This window comes from Malaclemys terrapin, chromosome 5 (assembly GCF_027887155.1).
Source record: "Malaclemys terrapin pileata isolate rMalTer1 chromosome 5, rMalTer1.hap1, whole genome shotgun sequence".
NCBI classification, from domain to species: domain Eukaryota; kingdom Metazoa; phylum Chordata; order Testudines; family Emydidae; genus Malaclemys; species Malaclemys terrapin.
The window spans coordinates 14,595,172-14,621,183 of record NC_071509.1 but is presented as its reverse complement, the minus strand read 5'-3'; the positions used below and the strand labels follow the sequence as shown (position 1 = coordinate 14,621,183).

At 43.1% G+C, this 26,012-nt stretch overlaps 1 protein-coding gene across 1 annotated transcript in view; it reads left to right on the top strand.

The window, feature by feature from the left end:
- Positions 1 to 9,884: 9,884 nt before the first annotated feature.
- The window catches only part of KDM3A (lysine demethylase 3A), a 45,032-nt gene continuing 28,904 nt past the window's right edge, over positions 9,885 to 26,012 (top strand). The window contains exons 1-7 of the mRNA XM_054030913.1: positions 9,885 to 10,527; positions 15,742 to 15,897; positions 18,569 to 18,679; positions 20,254 to 20,356; positions 21,426 to 21,550; positions 22,151 to 22,223; positions 22,309 to 22,397. Coding sequence (XP_053886888.1) covers positions 10,354 to 10,527; positions 15,742 to 15,897; positions 18,569 to 18,679; positions 20,254 to 20,356; positions 21,426 to 21,550; positions 22,151 to 22,223; positions 22,309 to 22,397 — 831 coding nt within the window. The 5' untranslated portion in view covers positions 9,885 to 10,353. The remainder of the gene's footprint in view (positions 10,528 to 15,741; positions 15,898 to 18,568; positions 18,680 to 20,253; positions 20,357 to 21,425; positions 21,551 to 22,150; positions 22,224 to 22,308; positions 22,398 to 26,012) is intronic.

Genomic DNA, 26,012 nt, shown 5'->3' with positions numbered 1-26,012 from the left:
GCAAAAGTTGAATCAAGCAGCTTTTCTCACCCTGACAGATGGTACAAACAGGTCACAGTTCCTCAACAGACAGACTGAGACTCTTTCCCAGCCTGGGACCACCCTTCCCCAGTTCAAAGTCTTTGTCCTCCACACATTCCTCCAGGTGTTGAATTGGGGGCGAGGAGGGGCCAAGTGATGATGTCACTGTCAGGGCCAGCTTTAAGTCGATTCGGCCGATTCCCTGGAATGGGGCCCCGCACCTAAGAGGGCCCCGCAACGTTCGGGGCTACCGGCGGAGCGGGAAAAAAAAAAAAAAAAAGCCGTGTCCTGCTTCTCCCCACTACCTCCAGCGCTTGCGCTGCCATACAGCTGATCAGCGCAAGCCTGGGAGGGAGGGGTGAGGAGGAATGCGGCGTGGTTGGGGAAGACATGGGGCCAGGGCGGGGATTTGGGGAGAGATCCAAGGGGGCAGGGAGGGGGCGGAGTCGGGGCGGGAGCGGGGCGGAGTTGGGGCAGGGGGTAGACAATTCACGTCCCGGCATGGGGCCCCGCACCTGCTAAAGCCAGCCCTGGTCACTGTCTCTCTTTCATATTTTCTTCCAGCTTGCTGGAAAGATCTTTGCTGGGATGTGGGTTACTCCACCCCCATGGCATACCTGCCTCCTCCAAGTCTGTAGGATAGTGGATTCTTTTCATGACGGATGTTGATGAGCCATTTACGCTGTCTGGCTATCGATGGCTACTCCTTCGTTGTAACTGAAAAGGTGGCTGTGCGTATTCCCAACCTCACAATATATTTCAGAAACACATAGGGCAATACTTTGTAACTTCACTTACCATGATAGTACATATAACCCAACAGGATATTACTGTTCAACAGATCAATACTTTTAAAATGATACCTCACAAGGCATACTTTGTACAAAACATCATAATTATATGACAGTGGTGAATATGGTATGGAATATGGTGAATTATATGACAGTGGTTTCCAGGATGCTACTTTGAGGTGCAGAATGTCACACTCTGTTTTTGAGAAATCACCATTTCCGTGTGCATATTGGTGATAGAACAAGTGCTTGGAGGTACCAGAAGAATGGCTTCCCACAAGGATCAGTATTCTCTCCACTGCTATTCAACATATATTCGAATGATACTGTATACAGGTCTTGCAAGTTTGTTTATGCAGATGACATATGCCTCGGCACTCAGTCACACTCCTTTGACATACTGGAGAGTGTTTTGAATGCAGATATGGTGGCTATGGGTGATTACCATCATCGGTGGCACCTAATACCAAGTTTCAGAGTAGCAGCCGTGTTAGTCTGTATCCGCAAAAAGAACAGGAGTACTTGTGGCACCTTAGAGACTAACAAATTTATTAGAGCATAAGCTTTCGTGGACTACAGCCCACTTCTTCGGATGCATATAGAGTGGAATAAATATTGAGGAGATATATATACACACATACAGAGAGCATGAACAGCTGGGAGTTGTCTTACCAACTCTGAGAGGCCAATTAAGTAAGAGAAAAAAAACTTTTGAAGTGATAATCAAGATAGCCCAGTACCGACAGTTTGATAAGAAGTGTGAGAATACTTACAAGGGGAGATAGATTCAATGTTTGTAATGGCTCAGCCATTCCCAGTCCTTATTCAATCCTGAGTTGAATGTGTCTAGTTTGCATATCAATTCCAGCTCAGCGGTCTCTCGTTGGAGTCTGTTTTTGAAGTTTTTCTGTTGTAAGATAGCCACCCGCAGGTCTGACATTGAATGACCAGACAGGTTAAAGTGATCTGTAAGCAAGGACAGGTCTGTCTCCCAAGATCTGTGAGAGTTAAGGATCATCTTTCAGGATAGGTTGTAGATCTCTGATGATGCGCTGGAGAGGTTTTAGCTGGGGGCTGAAGGTGACAGCTCATGGTGTTCTGTTATTTTCTTTGTTGGGCCTGTCTTGTAGGAGGTGACTTCTGGGTACTCGTCTGGCTCTGTCAATCTGTTTTTTCACTTCAGCAGGTGGGTACTGTAGTTTTAAGAATGCTTGATCGAGATCTTGTAGGTGCTTGTCTCTATCTGAGGGATTGGAGCAAATGCGGTTATATCTTAGAGCTTGGCTGTAGACAATGGATCGTGTGGTGTGTCCTGGATGGAAGCTGGAGGCATGTAGGTAAGTGTAGCGGTCAGTAGGTTTCCGGTAGAGGGTGGTATTTATGTGACCATCGCTTATTAGCACAGTAGTGTCCAGGAAATGGACTGCTTGTGTGGATTGATCTAGGCTGAGGTTTTTGGTGGGATGTAAATTATTGAAATCATGGTGAAATTCCTCAAGGGCTTCTTTTCCATGGGTCCAGATGATGAAGATGTCATCAACATAGCGCAAGTAGAGTAGGGCGTTAGGGGATGAGAGCTAAGGAAGAGTTGTTCTAAGTCAGCCATAAAAATGTTGGCATATTGTGGGGCCATGCGGGTACCCATAGCAGTGCCGCTGACTTGACATGTGCCAGCAATGCCCCTCTGCCATGTACATTGGCCAAACCGGACAGTCTCTACGCAAAAGAATTAATGGACACATGATTCCTGATGTCAGATTTAATACTCAAAAACCAGTGGGAGATCACTTTAACCTGTCTGGTCATTCAGTGTCAGACCTGTGGGTGGCTATCTTACAACAGAAAAACTTCAAAAACAGACTCCAACGAGAGACTGCTGAGCTGGAATTGATATGCAAACTAGACACATTCAACTCAGGATTGAATAAGGACTGGGAATGGCTGAGCCATTACAAACATTAAATCTATCTCCCCTTGTAAGTATTCTCACACTTCTTATCAAACTGTCTGTACTGGGCTATCTTGATTATCACTTCAAAAGTTTTTTTCCTCTTACTTAATTGGCCTCTCCGAGTTGGTAAGACAACTCCCACCTGTTTATGCTCTCTGTATGTGTGTACATATATATCTCCTCAATATTTATTCCACTCTATATGCATCCGAAGAAGTGGGCTGTAGTCCACGAAAGCTTATGCTCTAATAAATTTGTTAGTCTCTAAGGTGCCACAAGTACTCCTGTTCTTTTTACCTAATACCAAGTGGAAGTAAGACTATGTTGAGTGTCTTCCACTTCCATCATGCACAAGTGGGCAGAGAGTGAATATAGTTCTCAACGGTCAGTGAATGAAGCATGATTCACATCTGCTCTATCTAGGCGTCACTTTGGATAGAACTCTCACATATCATAACCAGCTTACAAACAACCTGCTCAAAAAGCTGACTGGAATTATATGGGGCACCAAAGGCCAAACATTACGCACTTCAGCCTTGGCATTCTGTTATTCAGCAGCGGAGCACTGCACTCCAGTATGGATGTACTCCATACACTGCACTCACACAAGGATGATTGACATACCACTTAATTCCACCATGCGTATTATTTCAGGCACACTTAAATCTACTCCTCTACGATGGTTACCGGTTCTCTGCAATATTGTTCCACCCGGTGTTCACAGGGAGGAAAGCATAGCAAAGCTCATGGCAAAATTGTGTGATATGCCACATCTACTGTTAATTAAAGATTTGTTTAATCCATCACATGATCATCTGTCCTCACGGTGCCCGTTGTGGGTAAGTTTACCAGGTGAGGGATTTATGGTAGAGGACGCATGGTGAGCTTCATGGTCCGCAGAGAAAGTGACAAATAATTATCTTGTCTCAAACAAGATACTCACTGTCAGCCCATTATGACGAAGGCAATGGAGCCTTCTCTACTGGTTTCATACCGGACATAAAACCTGTGCTGCAGCAAAATTTCGGTGGTGTTTTAGAGAGAGTCCACTATGTCAATGTGGGCAGCCACAAACCATGACACATATTGCTGAGGACTGCAAAATGACTCAACTTCCTGAAGGTCTTTGCGCCTTCAACATTGTTGATAAAAACATTGTGGCGTGGCTTGCTCAGATTGCAAACACCAAATAAATGTGGGTTTCCCATCTCCCCTGTGTGATTTCCAGGGATCCTAGTTTTCCATAATAAAAACCCCAAAATTGTCTGATTTAAAAAAATAAATAAAAATCCGCTTTTTTCCCACAATTAAAATGAAACACTGAACTTTAGTTTTCCTAGCCACGATATATATAGGTACAGTATCAGTTGAACATAATCTTTTATTGATATACAGTAGAACCCCATTTATCCAAGCCTCCATTATCTAGCTCTCCAGATTAACCAAACCCAGGGCTGACAGCAGTGGGACTCATGCGGTGAGCACTCCGGCTATCAGCATCATGCGGAGCCAACCCGCCATCTTCAAATAAGGGACAGAAAGCTCTTTGCCAATTCTCCTGATTATCCCAATTTTTGATTATCCGATCTGGTCCCAGTCCCAATTAGATCAGGATTCCACTGTAAATTTAAAGTGCATTCAAAAATCAACCACAAGAGGGGGAGTGCACGCACTGAATAAGTGACACTGGTACTTTCAGTAAAATTTTGTTAATAGTTAATATGTTTTTATTTTTTCAAAAAATGTAAAAACTAAAGGCAGCTTAGGTGAAAGTGATCATGAAATAGTAGAGTTTATGATTCTAAAGAATGGTAGGAGGGAAAACAGCACAATAAATATAATGGATTTCAAGAAGACAGACTTTAAGCAAACTGAGGGAGTTGATAAGTAAGATCCCCAGGGAAGCAAGTCTAAGGGGAAAAACAGTTCAAGAAAGTTGTCAGTTTTTCAAAGAGACATTTTTAAGGGCACAAGAGCAAACTATCCCACTGTGTAGGAAAGATCGGATGTATGGCAAGAGACCACTGTGGTTTAACCAGGAGATCTTCAATGATCTGAAACTCAAAAAAAGAGTCCTACAAAAAGTGGAAATTAGGTCAAATTAGAAAGGATGAATATAAACAAATAACACAAGTAGGGACAAAATTAGAAAGGCAACAAGAAAAGATTCTACAGACACTTTAGAAGCAAGAGGAAGACCAAGTACAGGGTAGGCATGACCTCAATGGGGAAGGGAAAACAGTAACAGAAAATGTGGAAATGGCAGTATTATTTGTTTCAGTTTTTGTTTCAGTTTTTGTTTCAGTTCACCAAAAAGGTTGAGTAGCGATTGGACGTCTAACATAATGAATGCCAGTGAAAATGCGGTAGGATCAGAGGCTAAAATAGGGAAAGAACAAGTTAAAAATTACATAGACAAGTTAGATGTCTTCAAGTCACCAGGGCTTGATGAAATACATCTTAGAATACTCAAGGAGCTGATTGAGGAGATATCTGAGCCATTAGCGATTATCTTCGAAAAGTCATGAAAGATGGGAAAGATTCCAGCGAACTGGAAAAGGGCAAATATAGTGTCAATCAATAAAAAGGGAAGAAAGGACAATCCAGGGAATTATAGACCAGTCATCTTAACGTCAGTACTCGGAAAGATAATGGAGCAAATAATCGAACAATCAATTTGCAAACACCTAGAAGATAATAAGGTGAAAAGTAACAGTGAACATGGATTTGTCAAGAATAAATCATGTCAAACCAACATAATAGCAGCAAAGAGTCCTGTGGCACCTTATAGACTGACAGACGTATAGGAGCATAAGCTTTTGTGGGTGAATACCCACTTCTTCGGATGCATGCAGTAGAAATTTCCAGGGGCAGGTATAAATATACAAGCAAGAGTGAGTAAGACTAGAGATAATGAGGTTAGTTCAATCAGGGAGGATAAGGCCCTCTTCTAGCAGTTGAGGTGTGAACACCAAGGGAGGAGAAACTGCTTTTGTAGTTGGCTAGCCATTCACAGTCTTTGTTTAATCCAACATAAGCATTCTTTGACAGGGTAATAAGCCTCGTGGATAAGGGGGAAGCAGTAGATGTGGTATGTCTTGACTTTAGTAAGCCTTTTGATACTGTCTCGACTCTCGCATGACCTTCTCATAAATAAACTAGGGAAATACAACTTGATGGAGCTAGTTGGAAAACCGTTCCCAGAGAGTAGCTATCAGGGATTCACAGTCAAGCTGGAAGGGCATATCGAGTGGGGTCCTGCAGGGATCAGTTCTGTTCAATATCTTCACAGTGATTTAGATAATGGCATAGAGAGTACACTTATAAAGTTTGCGGAAGATACCAAGCTGGAAGGGGTTGCAAGTGCTTTGGAGGACAGGATTAAAATTCAAAATGATCTGGACAAACTGGAGAAATAGTCTGAAGAAAATAGGATGAAATTCAATAAGGACAAATGCAAAGTACTCCACTTAGGAAGGAACAATCAGTTGCGCACATACTAAATGGGAAATGACTGCCTAGAAAGGAATCTGGGAATCATAGTGGATCACAAGCTAAATATGAGTCAGCAGTGTAACACTACTGTTGCAAAAAAAGCAAACATCATTCTGGGATATTGTGATAAATGAACGGGGAGGGAGATAGCTCCCTTTTATGGACACTCAGCCAGCCAGTAGCTATAAAATCCCTCTTAGTAGCTGTTCTTTAATTGCTCTACCTGTAAAAGGTTAAAAAGTTTCACTGCTATGCATAGGTAAAAGAAAGTGAGTGGGCACCTGGCCAAAAGAGCCCATGGGAAGGCTAGAACTTTTTAAAATTAAGAAAAAACTCCCCTTTTGTCTGTCTGTTGTTCTCCCGGTGAGGCGGACAGGGCAACAGCTATGCTGTAAGAAGCTTGGGCCAGGTATGAAAAAATCATCAGTAGCATACCTAGAAACTACTCATTTAAAACCCCAGATATGTAAGTAGATCAGGAAATGTCTAGGAAGACGTGATTAGCTTTATCCCTTTTATTTCTTTATGGCTTGTGAATTCCTCTGTGCTTGTAACCTTTAAGCTGGACCTCAAGAAAGCTATTCTTGGTGCTTAATTCTTGTAGTTGCTCTTATAAAATCTAGCAATAGCCTGAGTTCCCAGATGTATTTTCTTATTAATAAAATTTACCTTTTTTAAGAACAGATTTGGATTTTTGTGTCCTAAGAGGTTTGTGCACATGTTGTTTAGTTAGATGGTGACAACAGCTGATTTGCTTCCCCCCCCCCTTCTCAGTTCTTCCCCGGGGGGGGGGGGTGTGTGAAAGGGCTTGAGGGTATCCCACAGGAAGAAATTCCCAAGTGCGCCTTCCTGGGCTCTCAAAGGGGTTCTGCACTTGGGTAATGGCCGCGTCTACCAATTCAAGGTCCAAAAAAAGCTGTAACCTTGGGAATTTAATACAAGCCTGGAGTGGCCAGTATTAATTTTTAGAATCCTTGCGGGCCCCCACCTTCTGCACGTGAAGTGCCAGAGTGTGGAATTAGCCTTGACAGATATATTAGCAGGAGTGTTGTAAGCAAGACAGGAGAAGTCCTTCTTCCACTCTACTCCATGCTAACTAGGCCTCAAATGGAGTGTCTAGTTCTGGGCCACATTTCAGGAAAGATGTAAGCGAATTGGAGGAAGTTCAGAGAAGAGCCACAAAAATGATTAAAGGTCTAGAAAACATGACCTATGAGGAAGATTGAAAAAATTGGGTTTGTTTAGTCTGGAGAAGAAAAGACTGAGAGGGGACATGATAACAGTTTTCAAGTACATAAAAAGTTATTACAAGGAGGAGGGAGAAAAATTGTTCTTCTTAACTGCTGAGGATAGGACAAGAAACAATGGGCTTAAATTGCAGCAAGGGAGGTTTAAGTTGGACATTAGGAAAAATTCCTATGTTTTTTTTAAATAATTTCAATTTGTTGTTGTTTGATAAGGGGTAGTTGTTGGAGAATTATCAGAAGTGAAGCCCTGAAGAAAACTATTGGAAAAAGCACAAGGAGTTAGCTAAAGCAGAGATCACATCTCTGAGACAAGAGCAACAGCAGCCAATCTTCAATAGACAACTGCAGATTGTGATGGAATCCATGGCTGAGGTGGACTGCAAGGGGCAGAAGGCGAGTGGACATCAGGGACGCCCTTGTGTTGGGAAGAACCCAGAGAAAGGTATGGATTGTGGGTTGTCTGCTTCTTCTATAGCCAGCAGAAGGCAGCAGATTGGATGACCTAATAAGTTCTCTGTTTTGGGCAGTTCTCTCTCTATTCTTCTTCTTCCCACATTGTGAAGCTGGACATTGGATGATAGCCAGATGGGTGTATTCATGGAATGTTGGATCACAGTCAATGTCTCTTGGCAACCAGTAAGACTAAGCCAGTTCAGTAGCTCAGAGTAGGCATTTTTCTTTATTAGAGAGACAAGGTGGGTGAGGTAGTATCTTTTATTGGGCCAGCTTCTGTTGTTGAGAGACAAGCTTCCAAGTTTACACACAGCTCTTCTTCTGGTCTGGGAAATGTACTCACAGTGCCACAGCTAAATACAAGGTGGAACAAATTGTTTAGCATAGATACCTAACATGTATTTCAAGGAACCATTCAAGTGGGCAGTTAACACCACTCCAGTCATAAGGAGGAAAAGAGAAAAAAAGCCAGAGCGGTGAGTTTAGTGGGTTATATACATTGTTGTAAAATTCATAAATCTAGTGTCTCTTCAGTCCATTCATAGGAAAGTTGTGAATTTAAGCTTGTCTTTTGAAGGTGTTGTGCAGGTTTCTTTTCAGGTTGAGGATTGAGAGGTCAAATACAGATAGTTGTGAAAAGTCTTCACCCAAGGTGATGTGGTCTTTTTATCTTGCATTATTTTCCTGTATGAGTTAATTCCAGAGTGTAGTGATTCTCAGTTCACCCACATAGTTGTTATTGGGTGATTTAGTGCACTGCATGAGGTAGACCACGTTGTAATAGGCATGTGTAAGATCCATGGATCTTGAAAAGTGTGTTGTGTGGGGTGCTGATCAGTGTAGCAATGGAGCTTTGTCGACAGGTTTTGCATCTGTTGTTGTAGCAGGCCTGGCGCCGCTTTGAGTTAGCATGTCCTGGTCTCTGGGGAGCTTACCTCTGATGATTAGCTTGGCCTTCGAGACCACGTTGTTGCCATCACCCAAAGCACATGGTGTGCCCATCTATCCTTTTTCCACCTATGGCGTTTCTAATGTACCCCAACACACTTCCCCCATGAGCGCCCTGGCTGCCTCACCCCTATGGCTTAACATTAAGGGGACATTGGGCAAGACCTGAAGCCAAAAAGCCTCTCCACAGCCTTCAAGGCTGCTACACAAGATGGCCGCCTATGAGCCACCTCAGCCTCGTTTCCATGCTTCCCCAAGCATCAGCCTCCCTGCTGATGCGCATGGGTAGAGCATGCCGTCAGTAGGCGTCAAGCCCTTCCCTGTGTGCGCATGCGCAAAGAGTCATGCGCAGCACCCCCGCAGGTGCACTTAGCAATGTGCGCTTGCGCAGAATAGCTCCGCAAATGCCCCCTCCCCCTGTGCTATATCTGAGTACGCCGCTAACCGCACGTATAAGCGGCCCTCTCACACTTTCTGCCTCCATTTGAGATCCCTCCGCCAGTCGCGTAGGGATCCCTCTAGTCATAGCCAACCTACCTGGAAAAATCACACGGATGCCACTAATTACACGCTGAATGTTTTCCATATTGACATCTGACTCTGGGGCCTCAGAGACTGGAGTGGGGCCCGGGACTCCTTTATCTGGGACCGGCGGAAGAATCACCAGCTTTGAAAGTGCATCCTCTGAAAAACCGACCCGATGAACAGCGAGCGCTAACTCCGCCCCTCGGCCAATCCGAGACGGAGGCTTGCTGCGTGCCCCCCCCCTCGTCCCGGGCTGGGCCAATGAGCGGGAACAGCTCGGGGGAGGGCGCGTTGAGGGGGTGTGTGAGTGAGGGGGTGTATGTAATGCCCGGGAGGGCAAGGGAAGGAGCGCTGGGTGTTGTTTGTGCTCGGGCTGAGGGGCGACTCTTCGGGCTGTTTCGGGGCTTTAGCGGGACGTGCTGCCCGGGGGCTGTGTGTGTGTGTGTGTGTGTGTGTGTGTGTGGGGAGCAGGTGAGGGCTGGGTGCTGAGTGGGGCTCGGCGGGCTCTCCAAGGAGCTGCTCCCTCAGCTGGCTCCATTGACGCCCAGGGACTTGGCTCGTCCGTTCCTGCTGAGGAGGGCACGCCGGGAACAAAGGGGGGCTCGGAGGTTGGCGGCTGGGAGGGGGACAGGTTCCTTCAGCGCTGCACAGTAGCGGGTGCCAGTCCGTTCCCCCCCGCACGGATATAACACGGTCGTGTCAAAAATCCGCCCCCCCCCCGGGTGTCTACGGTTAAACAGCGACTAAAAAGAAATCCTCCCCGTCCCCCTCCTCTCACAAGAGCAGGAAGCTCCGTTCAGCCTAGTCTGGGCTGGTTGGGGTCGGCGTGCCACTGGCCGGAGCGCTGGTCTAGTGAACTTACTGCTTTGTTCGTGTTTCCTGGGGCTCTTCTGCGGAGCGCAGGGCTTCCCGATGCGCTAGGATGGTGCTCCGGCTGGAGGAGAGCTGGCCCTTGCTCGTAGGGAAGCGGTTCCTGAGCCTGTCCGAGGAGGAGAACAACGGCCCGTGGGAGACGGATCACGTCTCCGAATGGCCCTGGAAAGCTGGCAGAATCAGGGCCGTTTCGCACCCCGATGTTTCCAAACAGGACTTGAAGGTGAGTTCTATTTCTGTACCAGTTCTGGGGAGATGAGTGCATATGGTGACTTTTTTGCCTCTTAGAACACGCATAGGTTTCCATCTGTTTCTTAGAAATTGTTCTGGACTAAATCTGTCAAACTACTCATCTGTTTGAAAACAACCTATATGCTGATGGCTATATTTTCAATCTTCTGGAATGTTAAATACATGCACAAAATACCCCTCTAAATATTTCTGGGTTATCTGTCTCCTCCTACCACCTGGACAAAGTTTGTATTATATCCTACCTGTTAAGACACATTTCAGTACACTTCACTACTGCAGTTATAAATCTTGTTTCAGTGGTGAATATGCCTTCCTAGGACTACAGTAAATTTATAAGATTGAGAAGTGGGGTGATGCTTTTAATGTTGATAGTGGCTATTGTTGCAATACCTTAATATTTTCTTATTGATCATGGTCGCTGGTATGATAAAGTAGTGTGGACACTTGCTATTCATAAACAACAAGGAGTCTGGTGGCACCTTAAAGACTAACAGAGTTATTTGGGCATAAGCTTTCGTGAGTAAAAACCTCACTTCTTCAGATGCATCCGAAGAAGTGAGGTTTTTACTCACGAAAGCTTATGCCCAAATAACTCTGTTAGTCTTTAAGGTGCCACCAGACTCCTTGTTGTTTTTGTAGATACAGACTAACACGGCTACCCCCTGATACTTGACTTGCTATTCATGATTGTTAGGTGGTCATGAGTTCAGATGTTCTCACAATCAGATAACATCCCTATGGCAACTGTGACAATTACTTAAATGGCAGAATACTGGGAAGTATTAAATGTATTTTTAGCTGTCTTCGAATATAGTTTATTAGGTTGAAAGAAGGTGTTAACACCGTATGACCAGATAGCTCTCTTTGGGGGACAGCTACTGTAGCACGTGAAGCATCTGCTAGTGACAGGACTACACAGTAGTAATGGAGTTTTATTGTGTGTAAATTTTATATTTTATATTCTACTTTTGACTTGATGGCATACTGCCTCTGCTGCGGTTACCTTCTTTCAGTTATATGGTTTTCCCTTGCTTTCTTAGTGGGAGACTCTGACTGCTTCTGATAATCTGAGGAAGTGTTCCTTTTTCCTTTCAAGGCAGTTACTAAATAGTTCTAATTGATTTATTTCTCTTTAGTGTCTAAACTTTGGGATTACGCGACAGACCAAACCTAAATTCCAAAGGGTGGCATTCTAGTCATATCTAGTGTGCTAGGGGTTGAGTTTTGCCCATATATGACATGTCAGAGGAGGTATCAAAGCCTTATATGGTGTGGGGAGGAGAAACTGCTGCAGAGTGCTCTCTGCTCAGCCCTCTCTGATAATAGAAAGGGAAAGGAGCAGGTGCCGCTGGGGATTTTGCAGAGCTTTACTGTGAGACCTGTAATTGGTTACAGCTCTGTTAGAAGAGATTAACTCTAATGCATTCTCCTCTCTCCAGAAGTGTTTAGTGTGAAAAGTGACCAGGATGGCAAGGGAGACAGTTGTAACCGCAAAGAGCTTTTGTACAAAAAAGCATACAACCCCACCACCAGTCTCAAAAGAAAAGAGAGAGAGGGGTAAAAGGAACTTATAGCAAAAGGTCCCAGAGTGATGGTGAACTGAAAAACCATGTTGAGAAACAGAGAGGTTTGAATTGCAGTGCTTAGTCTGTAGAGACATGGTGGGTGAGGTAATCTTTTATTGGGCCAATTTCTGTTGGTAAGAGATGAGCTTATGCACTGCTCTTCTTCAGGTCTGGGAAAGAGAGTCACAGCTGAATACAAGATGGAACAGATTTTATGTTTATGTTTAGCATAACTAGGTAACACATATCTCAAGGGACCATTTAGGTGAAGTGGCCTGTTAACACCCCTCCAGTCATGAGGGGCGGGGGAAGAGAAAGGGGAGGTTGTTAGTGGGTTATAGATTGGATTTATAGTTTATAACGATGTCTCTGTTCAGTCCATGAGTTTTAGGCTACCTCTACACTATACAGACCTTACAGCGGCACCACTGTGCCGATACAGGTGTGCCATTGTAAGGTTTCCTGTGTAGCTGCTCTACGCAGGCGTGAGAGCTCTCCCGCTGGCATAATTAAACCACCCCCAATGAGCAGCAGTAGCTATGTCGCAGGAGAGCATCTCCCACCCACGTAGTGCTGCCCACAACAACACTTTTGTCGGTCAGGGGTGTGGCTTTTTTCCCCCATACCCCTGACCAATGTATGTTGTACCAACGAAAGTGCTAGTGTAGCAAAAGTTGTGCAGTGTAGCCGCTGTTTGTCGGCTCTCCTGCGGACAACACGCTGTTCACACTGGTACTTGTCACAGCAAAACTTTTGTCTTTCGGGGGTGGGAGGGTGTTTCAACACCTCTGAAAGACAAAAGTTTTGTCATGCAGTTGCCAGTGTAGACCCAGCCTTAGTGTCTAGCTGCCTTGCCCCTCAAGCCCCATGTAGACCTGCCCTAAGTGAAACAATGTTAAACTAATCCAATTTTCTCATAAGATTTAATGTAAATGTGGGGTGGGGGGGAATTAGGTTCCAAGGAAATATTTTTGGGGCAGACAAAAGGCATTATATATTGTACGGTACTGTACTGTGGTGGGGAGGTGCCCCTGGCTTACCCCACACAGGCACAGCCCGCTGCAGACAATGAGGCAGGCAAGGATGCTAGGAAGCACCTTGCGCAGCAGCACCTTTCCACGCCCCCCCCCCCCCCCCCCCCAAAAAAAAAAAAAAAAACAGGTGCTGACTTTGCTGGGGGATGCTCCAGGCCTTCCTCTTCCCGTCCCCGCTCCACTCCAGGCCCGCCTCTTCCCACCCCCACTCCACCTCCTCTCCAGAACACACCGTGTCCCCGCTCCTCCCCCTTCCTCCCAGCGCTTAGGACATTCTGGGAAGGAGGGGGAGGAGCAGAAACGTGGTGCTTCCCCCTCCCACCAGTGGTGGATTTAAAGTTAGTGGGGTCCTGTGCTCAGTTTCATTTTCATTCTCTCTTCTCTCCTCCTCCCTCTCCCCCCCCCGACCCTGTTTTTCATTCTTTTTTTTTTTTTTCTCCATTCTCCTCCTGGGGCTCAGGGCTGGGGATGCAGGGTCTGGGAGGGAGTTACTGTGGGAGGGTGCTCAGGGTGGGGTGCAGAAGGTGCAGAGCACTTACCTGGGGCAGCTCCTGTTTGGCGCAGGAGGCAGCGCGGCACCACTCCCCAGCAGGTAGGGCCACCCGGAACGCAGGGGCTTTAGGGGCTGCAGGGCCCTGGGCTAAGGGGGCCCCGGGGCCCTGGCCTGCAGCTCTAAAGCCCCTTTCGGAATGCGGCCCTGCAAGCATGGGCCAGAGGACTTAGGAGGAGCAGGGTCAGCTGCTGGCTGCGCGGCCGGAGAGAAACTCCCTACATCCCAGAAAGTCCTAAGTGGGGGGGGGGGGGGGGGGGGAGAGAAGAGGAACTTGTGCAATACTCCCTTGTAAAGTCAGCCAAACGACATTATAAGGGAGCATTGCGCAACTTTAAATGAGCATGTTCCCTAATGGAGCAGCAACGTAAATTCGAAACAGTGTTAAGCGGGAGGACGTTAAGTGAGAAGTTACTATACCTCGCATGTTGTCAGATACTGTGGCGATTGGGCATGTAAAAACCTATATGGAGTGCAACTTGTAAACATAGGCATGAAATGACATCCCAAAACCAGTTAATCAAGCTACCATGTTCTCCTCACTCAAAAGTGAGGAATACTTTGTAAATTTGTTTTATTTAATGGATCCCCAAGATGTGCACAAAATAAAAACGGTAATCCGATCATTTAACTTTATTGCTGCAAATGTTAACTATCTTTTCCCCACTCTTTTTGTCACCCTCTTCTTGCAATACATGCAAAATTTAAGCTCCTCTGTGCAGAGACTGATCTTTTCATAGTTTCTGTAAAGCAGCTAACACATTTTGGTGTTGTAAAAATAGAAATTGAAAATTGAATGATGTTCTGACATGGTATTAAAAAAATACCCACATTTTAACAGTCTTTTTTTCTGCATTAAGATAATCGTTTAAACTCTCAGCAGCAGTAGTGGAGTTGTTGAAATACGTTAATTTAAAATTATAATCTGGCTCAGTGTGGAGATGGATAAGTGGTTTAAAAGGCTGGAATTTTATTGTTAAAGATGTTGCATAACATTGACTAGATTAGAATTTGTTTACTAGTTTTTAGTTTAAAAATAGAGCAGTGTAACTATTGTATAGTAATTGCTTCATTGTGTGACAAAAATGCAATAATTGGACATTTTAGTAAGAACAAGTAATTAAACTTGATTGTTGGATAAGGTAAAAAAAAAAGTGTGGCGTTCTCCTCAATGCAGCCCAGAACTGTAAGCCACTGAGTTACTCTTCTGCCTTAGCAAAAGTGAACTTTGCTGGAGATTAGACTGTTTGTTCCCTGCCACACCAAGGAATTGTAGCAGCAGCTCCTGCCCTTTTGGCCAAGCGGAGCCACTGTTCACAGGCTCATAGGGTGCTGTTTCCTATGTCCCCTAAGTGATGGATAAATAGAATGTATTTTTGCTGCCCCTTATATTTTCCAAAGTCCAGTGTCTTTGTCTCAGGAAGATTTCCTGGGGGTGCAGATTGGTAAATCCAAATTCCTTTGTCTAGGGTAGATTTGATATATTCCCTATTTTCAAAACACATGTTAAGAACATATTTTACACACACACACACACACACACACACACACACACACACACCTTTATACAGTAGAACCTCAGAGTTAAGAACTGATCAGTCAACAACACTTCATAGTAAAGTTTCAATGTTGTATTAAGTCAGTGTTCAGTTGTAAACTTTTGAAAGAGAAACTGTTTTGTTCAGAGTTACGAACATTTGAGTTATGAATAACCTCCATTCCCAAGGTGTTTGTAACTCCTGAGGTTCTGCTATATACAACTTGTACATACATCACACAATGGTATTCCTGACCAGCATGTCTCCAGTTTATATATGATATGTTACATTTTGGATACATATTATGACAAAAGTGTCATGGGGTAGTGGCTGAGTCAGGCATGATTATGAATTGCAGTATAGTGGGCTCCAAAGGGTTCTTAGGGTCACCAAAAAGTTCTCTTTAGAGAGAAAGAAGAGAGAGACCGAGACAAGTGCTATTAAACAACAATCTGATGGTCATGTCCTAGATTTTTAACTTCTTTCCCATTCCTCTAGGTATGTGTGGAGTTTGATGGTGAGTCATGGGAGAAAAGAAGATGGATCGAGGTCTACAACCATAAAATGAGAGGATTTCTAGTAGAGCAAAAATTGGTACTTGCTGAACGAAAATCTCAAGCCAACTCTACAGATACAGTTCAGTGGCCTGCAATGGCAAGTATACAAATTGGTCTGGTCAACTTCACTTCAGTATTTGATCTGTGAAGGCAGTATTTCCTAGTTCCTTGTTTGGTAGGCTTCTGATCACATTAAAAATTTAAATTCTGTAGTCCAACAAAATTAGCATTTACTGTTTTAAAAACAGCTAATCTAAATATGTTAGACACATTTATTAAAACAAGACACAATCCAGCTTCACCAAAATGGTTGAATGCTTTTTTGTGTGTGTTGCCCTCTTTATGCACCCATGTGGGAAATCTGAAATTGTACTAAAGCTCAGTTCTGTAGTCATGGGTAGGCAGGGTCTCTAAGCATTTGAAGGCAGTATTTTCCATTCTTGTGTTGAAGGGATGCCTTGTACTTCCCTATAGTGGGACTCTGACAATTGCTAGGACAGTGTTTTGGAGTGGGAGAGATGTTTCAAATCCTTTTCCCTTCTCTAATTTCCCATGTGTACTACTTTGAAGGGGTTGTGGTGGGAGATGGAAAGGTGATCAGGCATTGAAGATGCATGTTCCTTCAAGCCTTTCTTTTGTCCTAAATTTCTCATTTTACTGTCCCGTGGTTCAGTGCTCCGTAAATTTTCAATTCTTGTTCCCATGTGATAGTTGCCTGCTTTGGGTCATTTTGTGAGGATTGAACCCTGGATCTCATGCACTCAAAAGCATGAGTTTTATTTAACTGCTTGAACCAAAGGACAGAAATCCCCCTTAGGTAGCAGCTGTAGCAGACTGATTACTGACTGGTCCACATAAAGTGTTGGAGATCGTGAAAGGCCATTTTTCTGGTAATATGCAGTTACCCAGTATAGATTTATTTTACTTTTTAAATTCTTATACTGCCCTGGTATCCAAGTGTCTGGAAAACTGAATATATCATCCAGTTTTCAATCTGTAGTGAAGTATGGTGGAGAGGAGTTCAATAAGCTGAACTGTTGGTATACTAGTGAAAAGTACTAGTGTCATTGGATTACAGTTCTGTCACACTTTAGGAGTTGTATGTCCTGGAGTCCTTTGACTTCCTTAGATGGAAGAGAGTGACTATTTTTACTGATACAGGTGCAGTATAGAACTTTCTGTTATACAGATCAGAATAAACTACTAGGCTTACTTGCAGCATTAAGTTGTTCTTATGTAGCCAAACAACCAATGGGTGTTTGTTTTGGTTATGCAAATTAATTCAGCTTTTTTTAGCTCAGTTTTGATTAGACTGCTGAGATTAGCATTATTTATTTAAAAATCTGCTTGTGTGTAAATTGGAAATAGTCACACAGTACTGGGGAAGTCTGCTTTTTCACTTGTTTTTTTGAATTCTTGGATTAATGTTGGAATAAATACTACAGATACATTATACATATTTTCATAGTGGTGGTACTGGAAACAAAATCTAAATTCTTAAACTTTTTGGACTACAGAGCATCAAATGGGAAGTACAGCCCTTACATGTATATGAATGCATTGTATAGCCTGGACACTTATTTATTCAGTAAATACATTTAGGTATATAGTCTTTTCTATTATGTATTTTAGGTACACAGTGTAAAAAAAAAATCATAAGTCACTTTAAAAAAGAATGCTATAGAGTTTTAAGGCACAGTACTATAATCTGCTTTGCAGGACTGTTGGTTAATACTTGTAAACAACTTTGATCATGAAAAGTGTGCAATAAATAGTAAGTAATTGTATACACCTCTACCCCGATATAATGCGGCCTGATATAACATGAATTCGGATATAACGTGGTAAAGCAGCGCTCCAAGGGGGCAGGGCTGCGGACTCCAGCGGATCAAAGCAAGTTTTATAGGTGAAACCGTGTTATCAGATTTTTTTGGCTCCCGAGGACAGCGTTATATCTGGGTAGAGGTGTATTTAAAAATGATAGGCCAGACCTCACCTAAATTTAAATTTACTCTTAAATTCACAATTTAGTTTTGGAAACTTATGGTACCTACAGTATTGTCTTTGTTCCATGCATTAAGCTTGCTAACATCAGTATCAGTGAAATGCAAACATCATTCTTGGATGTGTTCTGATGTCCAAACAAGGAAATAAAAATGCCATTGTGACAGGATACTATTTGTAGCACCCTAGTCACTGAGGTTGCTGCAGTGCTGGGAAGATTGCAAGCTTATATGAAATCAATTAACCGGTTTCTATTGGGATTACTGAGACCTGGGGGTAATTGGCTCAATAATTGGGAGGAGGTATATAGATTTGGGAGCAGGGCTTTGGAGCGGAGCCCAGAGCTGGAGTGCGGAGCAGCTCCGGAGCAGTGGAGCTGCAGGATTTTGCCTGGAGCTGGAGCGGAGCCGAAGCACAGCTCCAAAGCCATGTTTGGGAGGAAGTACTGTGGGGCTCAGAGAATGAGTTTGGGGGCAGGGGAGGTCGTCATCTCCTGCTGTATACCTGTGAGTCCTTCTGTTATGCTTTGAAATTGAAGATTAAAAAGCACCTGTGGTAAAAGGGAAACAGCCCTTCTGTGTTCCTGGATAGGAGACCAGAAGAACAGGATAGGCAACTATGTATGGCAGATGTAAATGGATGCCCTGTGTCAGCCATGTTAGTTCCATCTTTATTCAAAATACAGGGGCAAAACACATACCAAATGAAAAAGGACAATAAGCAGGAAAAGTACTATTTCTAAAATGCTTGCTCTTGTCTTTCAGGTTTATAAATCCGTATTGGACAAGGCTGGTTTAGGATCCGTGGTTTCTGTACGCTTTCTTGGTGAAGAGAGATGTGTGTTTCTTTCTAAAGATCTTTTGAAGCCTATTCAGGTAACTTTATTTGGAATATCTTGCATACAATGGGAGGGATCAAGCCATATTTTGTCTAGTGTTCACTGCTGAAACGTTAAGTGAAAATTTGAAGCATGTCCACATTGCTACAGCTCATGAAAATCTGTCCTTAATACTGTGTGTTGTGTTAAAAACCTGATGATGGTAGCTCAACATGTAGCCATATAAGAGAGGTTGGTGTAGGAATAACCTTAGGCTTCTAGCTTTTCAGGTTGATGAACCATTGGTATGTCATGATAGTAAAATGGGAGGTTCTTGCCATATGGCCAATTGACTTATGAACATGATTTCCATTAGCATTGAAGGAGTTGTGTGCATATATAGAAGGTAGAATAGATAATAAATCTTACTATGAAATAGAAACGCTCCACGACAGTTTTGGATAGGAAGTGGTGAAGAATATTTTATCCATTTGAAACTACAGGTGAACTTTTAATTAGAACTGTGTGGAGAACAGTAATTCCGTTTCATGGAGGATTTCAAACTTTGGTTTCATTCCAACTTGAAATTTCTGGTTTTCATTCCAAAATGGAAACCAAAATTTTTTTTTAATATGCAAATTAAATTGTGCCTGGAGGGCTTATGGGAAGCAGAGAGCCTGGGAGTGTTGGGTCCCAGCTCAGCTGGGGCTTCAGAGTCCTGATTCCCCTTCAGCTCTGAGAGTACTTGCCGAGCTTTGGAATTGGGAGCTAGGGCTTTTGACTCCCCATCAGCCCGCCAAGCAATCTGACAGGAAACCAGGCAGGTTTCTATCAAAGCTTTGTTCGAAGTCTAACTGTTTCAGAAACATCTTGATGAATCTTCATTCTCTGACCAGCTCTGCTTTTAATCTGGCAGAATGTACTTGAGTTGGCTTTTGTGCAGAACATAACTATAACAGAGTGCCATGGAATTTTCAATAGATGCTTTGGAACTGTATTTCAGATCTCATTTTAAGGTGGTATTAATAGTTGCTGGGCTGATATGCTGGCTGGATGATGAGGGCATCTAAATTAATGGGGAGGTAATTCAGAGCATAAAAAGATGGGAGTGGCTGGTTATCTCTGGGTTGCCAGGGAAGGTGATAAACTCCCATTATACTTTATTGAGAATAACTGTAAAATAGCAATCTGTTAACATTTAGCTACTCCAGGCCTTCCTGATCTTTATTTCAGGTACTATGCCCTCCCTGCTTCACTTTTGTTTGGTTTTTGCATTTTGTTTTAGATACAATTGCAAAATGATTGAGGGCAGGAATTGTCTCTATCTGGGTTTTGTACAGCATTTAGCATAATGGAGAATTGATCCTGACTTGGGCCTTTGGGTGCTCACACTACAAGTACTAATGGAAGTTTTACTAATTCTTATTAATTTGAAATATTGGATTATTTTCTGTTTTCTGCACAAATGATAAACCAAATTCTTAAACACAACAGAACCATCTGATTCATATGAAGCTTCACAGTATAATCTCTTGCTGTTGAACATGCTTCTGTTGAAAAAGCTTTTTTTTTTTTAATTATACATTTAGTTCTCTTGGCAACTATTTATATTGAATGCTTTCATCGTAATAGGATGTGGACAGTCTGAGACTCTCTCTTATGGATGATCAGAATGTTAATGAAGAAATGCAAGTTTTGATTATGAAACATCTAGATGAAAACCACTTGCTGCAAGGTATGAGACTGCCATCCAGTGGAAAAATACTGGAGGTCACTGCACTGGTGGTATTTACAGCATCACCTGTTAGCAAAAAATCCATTTTTAATTTTTCTCCCCAATAGTCTTTCCTTGCCTAGAAGAATGTTGGGTAGTCTACTGGTCTCATCACCTCTCCCAAAACAATTTTATAGATTTGCTGTCCACTATCCATAATGAAATATTCCAAAATGGGCAAAATTAGAAACTAGGACTCTTAAAAAATGGCTGGCTAACATCAGGCATCTAAAAGGTCATCTGATTTTCAGCGGTGCGGAGCACTCAGCAGTTCCCACTGAATTCGATGAGAGCTGCTGAGAGCTCAGTACGTTTGAAAATCCAATGACTTATTTAGGTGCCTGACTTTAGCCACCCACTTTTTTTAAGAAAAACATGAAGTCTTAACCTTAGCTATTCTGTAGCTCAATAGAAAGGCGTTGGAGACTTATTAGGAACTTCTGATCAAGTTAAAATTTATTCATACTGCAGCTCACCAACTGTAATCTCTTGTTGGCTTCCTATAAGTCTTGTAACAAAAAGTTTGTGTCCAGTGGAAATGATCTACTTCTGGGTAGGAAATGAGTATAGTGGAGTAAGTAACATGGCAACTCTTTCAAGAGTGGCAATAAAAGCGAGTAAGAACTCCACAAATCAGACACTGAGGGCTCAAGCTCCTGGTCCAACTGAGCTGTGCTTGCTGGTTTTATGACTCCTGGATTCTGAGGTCGGCATGGCTCCCAGTGTGTATTATAGCAGCAGAAAGGCCCCGATAAGCTGTTCCAGCAAAAGGAATAACCAGAATGTGGAGGTATTCTGGCCGCACTCCTTTTTCCTAGCCATGTCAGGGGTCAAGAGGGAGGCATATGAAAACTACATTGGTACTTTGCTTGTTGTCTTCCAGTGCTATTTACTTATTTTCTGGTGCATAGTGCTACTGGCTAGTTAGTGTTGATACATGGCTATGTAATGAAAGTTAACATAATGTGTGTGCCCATGTTCCAACTCTCTGAAGTATGTGGGTTTTTTTGTTTGTTTGTTTTGTTTTAAGGTGGTAAGAATGTAATTGGTTCAAAAGTAAGGATTTATAGCTTGGATCCATCTACCCAGTGGTTCACAGCAACTGTTGTAAATGGTAATCCAACTACAAGGACTCTGGAAGTCAACTGTCAGGAGGTAAAGAAGCAACTGATGCAACATGGGTAGATAAAAAGAATTAAAACACCTTCCTTGTATCTAGGTAATTCTATCCTTGCTTTTCCATAGTAGGGTTAACCAGCTGGAATAATACCTTGTATTTTATGTCATGCTTCATTCTGAAGGATCCTAGAGCACTTTATACTGCATGCACAGTGCCACTGATGTGCGTGAAAGGATAGCAAATGGCTCACTGCGCACTAGTAGGAGAGCAGAGGTTTGGGATTTTCTCTTTTGGCCCAACAATTGGGGAAACCTCTATTCTAGCATCTCTGTGTGTACAGAGTTTGCAGCACCATGTCTTGGAGACTGCCTTCTGAAAATGTATGCATACAATTTATCTAACTTGGAATGGAGGATTGAGTCATCCTTAAGATTTTAACTTGAAGTTCCACAGGGTGGAGGTTTTTTCAGACCAGAAGCTTACTCTTGCTCCATAGTTAGAGTATCATACTTCTGTTTTTGTTTTTTAAAACTGCTTTATTTGTCTCCCTTGAGGTGTGAAAATAGTAAATATCTAATCTAAAACTTCTTACACAGATTGTCTTTTTAAAAAAGCTTACTCCATTTTCCCTTAAGATTCCAGCTTTAAAAACTCTTGATCCAGAATTGATTCATGTTGAAATCCTACATGACAGCAATGAAAAGTGTGGTAAGACTTTTTATTTATTGGCCTTTTGCTGTTTTGAAGTAATTTTCGATGGTGGAAACTAATTTAATCACTTTCAATGTTTCAGGCAAATCGAAGAGAAATGGGGGTATGAAAAGAAGATCATCTGATGATAAAGGAAATGTTGATGCCAAACATACAAAATCCTGCTCTGAGGTAACTATGGCTTATTTTCACTATTGTAACAGTATATTTGTCATTGAGCTGTTAAGGAGGAGGACTACATGGCCTCAATTTACTGACCCACTATGCTATGTCTAAGCTTAGAATGCTACAAGTGCTGTAGTGCTTCAGTTTAGATACTTACTATAGCAACTGAAGGGATGCTTCTGTCACTGTAGGTAATTCACCTCCCTGAGAGACAGTAGCTAGGTTGACAGAAGAATTTTTCCATCATTCTACCGTTGTCTATGCTGGGGGTTAGGTTGACTTGCCTGTCTCAGAGGTATGGATTTTTTCACACCCCTGAGTGGTGTAGCTATGCCGCTGTAACTTTTCAGAAGCGTGAGCGCGAGGCTGCTCTACACTATGCTAGCCCAGACATGGGTTTAGTACTCTACTAGAAGACAGAGGACAATATAATTGAGCCTTTGGGTGAGATCACTTTCTCATTCGTAAAAGGAGTTTGGGAGTAGACAATCTTGTGGGTGTCTTTTTCCGGTGTGCAGACTTTTCTTTCTGGCTATATAGAGGGATTTAAAAATCAGGGTTTCTCTAGCTTAGAAAAATATCTAGGAAAAGCGAAAAATTCAATGGTAACTGTACCCTGTAACTTACCTGCCTGACTGCTCAGAGATCTTTTGCTACCAGACAGGAGTGCACCAGTCTTGCAGAGATATCGTATGTTTTTCTGCAAAGGGAGAATCTGGCAGTTTTTCTAATATGTTCATGTTTTTCTGAGCCAAGTGCATTTGAGTGGTCCACCAAGCCTGGCTAAGATCCAAGAAAGCTGTCTCGAAAGCCAAAGGCCTGGGTGATTTGGATATGGAGAATAATTGTGTAGCTAGAGAACAGCCCTTCAAATGATCATGTGATTTAGCCTCATCAGATCTAGTTGTTTTTTGTGGAGGAGGGAGGGGCCTTCTGGGAGATCCAGGGGTTCTCTGTGCCATCTTGCTTTTGTGCATAGTCCCGTTACTGTATCCATGAGTCAGTCCTTTGTCAAGCCAGCTACATAGGTCCATTTCATGGTCAGGCACTCGTAGTAGACTTCTAAAGTACAGTAGTGATATCAGAGTTCGGGGTAGTTAATCTGGGTTCCTGTAAGGCAGGGGTAGTCAGTTATTTTTTTGTCCAGGTCCAAATTTCTTGGTCAAGGTATAGTGAAGGTCCAGAGTCCCGAGAAACACTTTTTTTTTTTTATCACTGCAATAATGATAATGAGTAAATAAAAAGATCTTGCAGTCTGGTCAAAAGCATCTGGCGGTTCAAATTTGGCCCACAGTCTGCCTATTGACTGCCCCTGCTATAAGATGTCCAGCATTCTATCTGAGCACTCAGGGCCGCCCAGAGGATTCAGGGGGCCCTGGGGCAAAGCGGGGAGCTGCGGCGCTTGTACTCACCTGGCGGCAGTCCGGGTCTTTGGCAGCATTTTGGTGGTGGGGGGGCCCTTCAGTTGCTCCGCGTCTTCGGCAGCACTGAAGGGCCCCCTGCCGCCAAAATGCCGCTGCAGACCCGGAGCGACTGAAGGGCCCCCCGCTGCTGAAATGCTGCTGAAGACTCGGACCGCCGCCGGGCCAGGGCTCGCGGGGCCCCTGCAGGGCCTGGGGCAAATTGTGAGTGCCTATGAGCACTTCCAAAAAGCGTGCAAGCTGACTTTCTTTTCTTTCCAGTCAGCAATAACTGTTTATCTATCTTTTTAAATGTGGTGGTGTGGGAAGTATAGATCAAAGAACTGGGTTTTGTATTTTGCTCATAAGGTGAGTAAGACTGTCCCGACGATTTCTGGGATTGTGCTCAAGATTCAAGGGCCATTTTCTGAGAGCGCATGAGTTTTAGGCTATGTCTACTATTTTAAAATGTTACAGCTGCACTGCCGTAGTGCTTCAGTGTAGACACTTACTACTGTGACAGAAGGGGTTATCCTGTCACTGTAGGTAATCCACCTCCTTGAGAGGTGATAGATACATCAATGGAAGAATTCTTCCATTTCAGGTAGTGCTGTCTACGCTGGGAGCTGAGTCGGCTTAACTGTGTCTCTCGGGGTGTGAATATTAATTGCTATAGAGGAAAATTAGCTGTGGCATGTCAGCTGGCAGTTATCTGAAATACTTTTCTAGTCTCCTTTCGAAGTTTCTTCTAACTTCTTAATACATTATCCATTTTTCTGAAATACTTGTGTGCTGTGGGTTGCAGAGATGTAACATGAGATACTGTTGTAACAACAAGGGGGCAGGAACACAAGCCAAAATGGGAAAGGACAAGGTAAAGAATATGTAGATGTATTAAAGTCAGCAGGGCCTGACAAAATTCATCCTAGAGTGCTTCAGCTAGTTCCTGAAATGATCTTGGAACCATTAGTGATTATTCGAGAACTCATGGAGGGTACATTTGGTCCCACAGGATTGGAGAAGGGCAAACATAGTACTTAGTGTCCTCTTTACTCCCCTTTTTAAAGGTAAGTCTAATTTGTATACCTGGAAAGATACTAAAACAACTTTTTAAACAATAGACTTGTTAGCACCTAGATGATGATAGGGTTATAAGGAATAGCCAGCATGGATTTGTCAAGAACAAATCATGCTAAACCAACCTAATTTCCTCCTTTGACAGGATTACTGGCCTATTGGATAGGGAGGAAATGGTAGATGAGACATATCTTGATTCTAGTAAGGCTCTTGACACAGTGCTACATGACATTCCCATGAGCAATTTAGGGAAATGTGGTCTAGATTAATTTACCATATGGCAGGTGTATAACTGAAAGACCGTACTTAAGAGTAGTCATCAATGGTTTGCTGTCGAAATAAGAGGGCTGCTAGTGTGGTTCCGCACAGGTCAGTCTTGGGTCTAGTACTAGTCAATATTTTCACTAATGACTTGGAAAATGAAGTGGAGAGTATATTTATAAAATATATAGACAACACCAAGCTGGCAGGGTTGCTGGCACTTTGGAGTATAGGATTAGAATTCAAAAAGACCTTGACAAATTGGAGAATTGGTCTGAAATCAACTGATTAAACCAATAAGGACAAATGCAAAGTACTTCACTTAGGAAGAAAAATTGAAATGCACAACTTCAAAATGGGGAATAACTGGTTAGGTGGTGTCAAGTATCAGAGGGATAGCAGTGTTAGTCTGGATCTGTAAAAAAAAAAATGACAGAGTCCTGTGGCACCTTATAGACTAACAGATGTAATGGAGCATAAGCTTTTGTGGGCGAATACTCACTTCGTCAGATGCATGGTTAGGTGGTGGTACTGCTGAAAAGGATCTGGGGGGTATAATGGATCACCAGTTGAATATGAGTCGTCAAAGTAGTGCAGTTGGAAAAAAAGCAAATATAATTCTCTGGCATAGAAACAGGAGTGTCATATATATGACACAGGTGGTAATTTTCCTGCTGTAGTTTGGCACTGCTGAGGCTTCAGCTGCAGTATTGTTTGCTTCTGGGCACCTCGCTTTAGGAAAGATGTGGACAAATTGGAGAGAGTCCAGAGCACAGCAACAAAAATTATAAACAATTTAGAAACCCTGACGTGTGAGGAAAATGGTTTTGGTTTTTTGTTTTGGGGGGGGGGGGGGTTAGTCTTGAGAAAACAGGACTGAGGG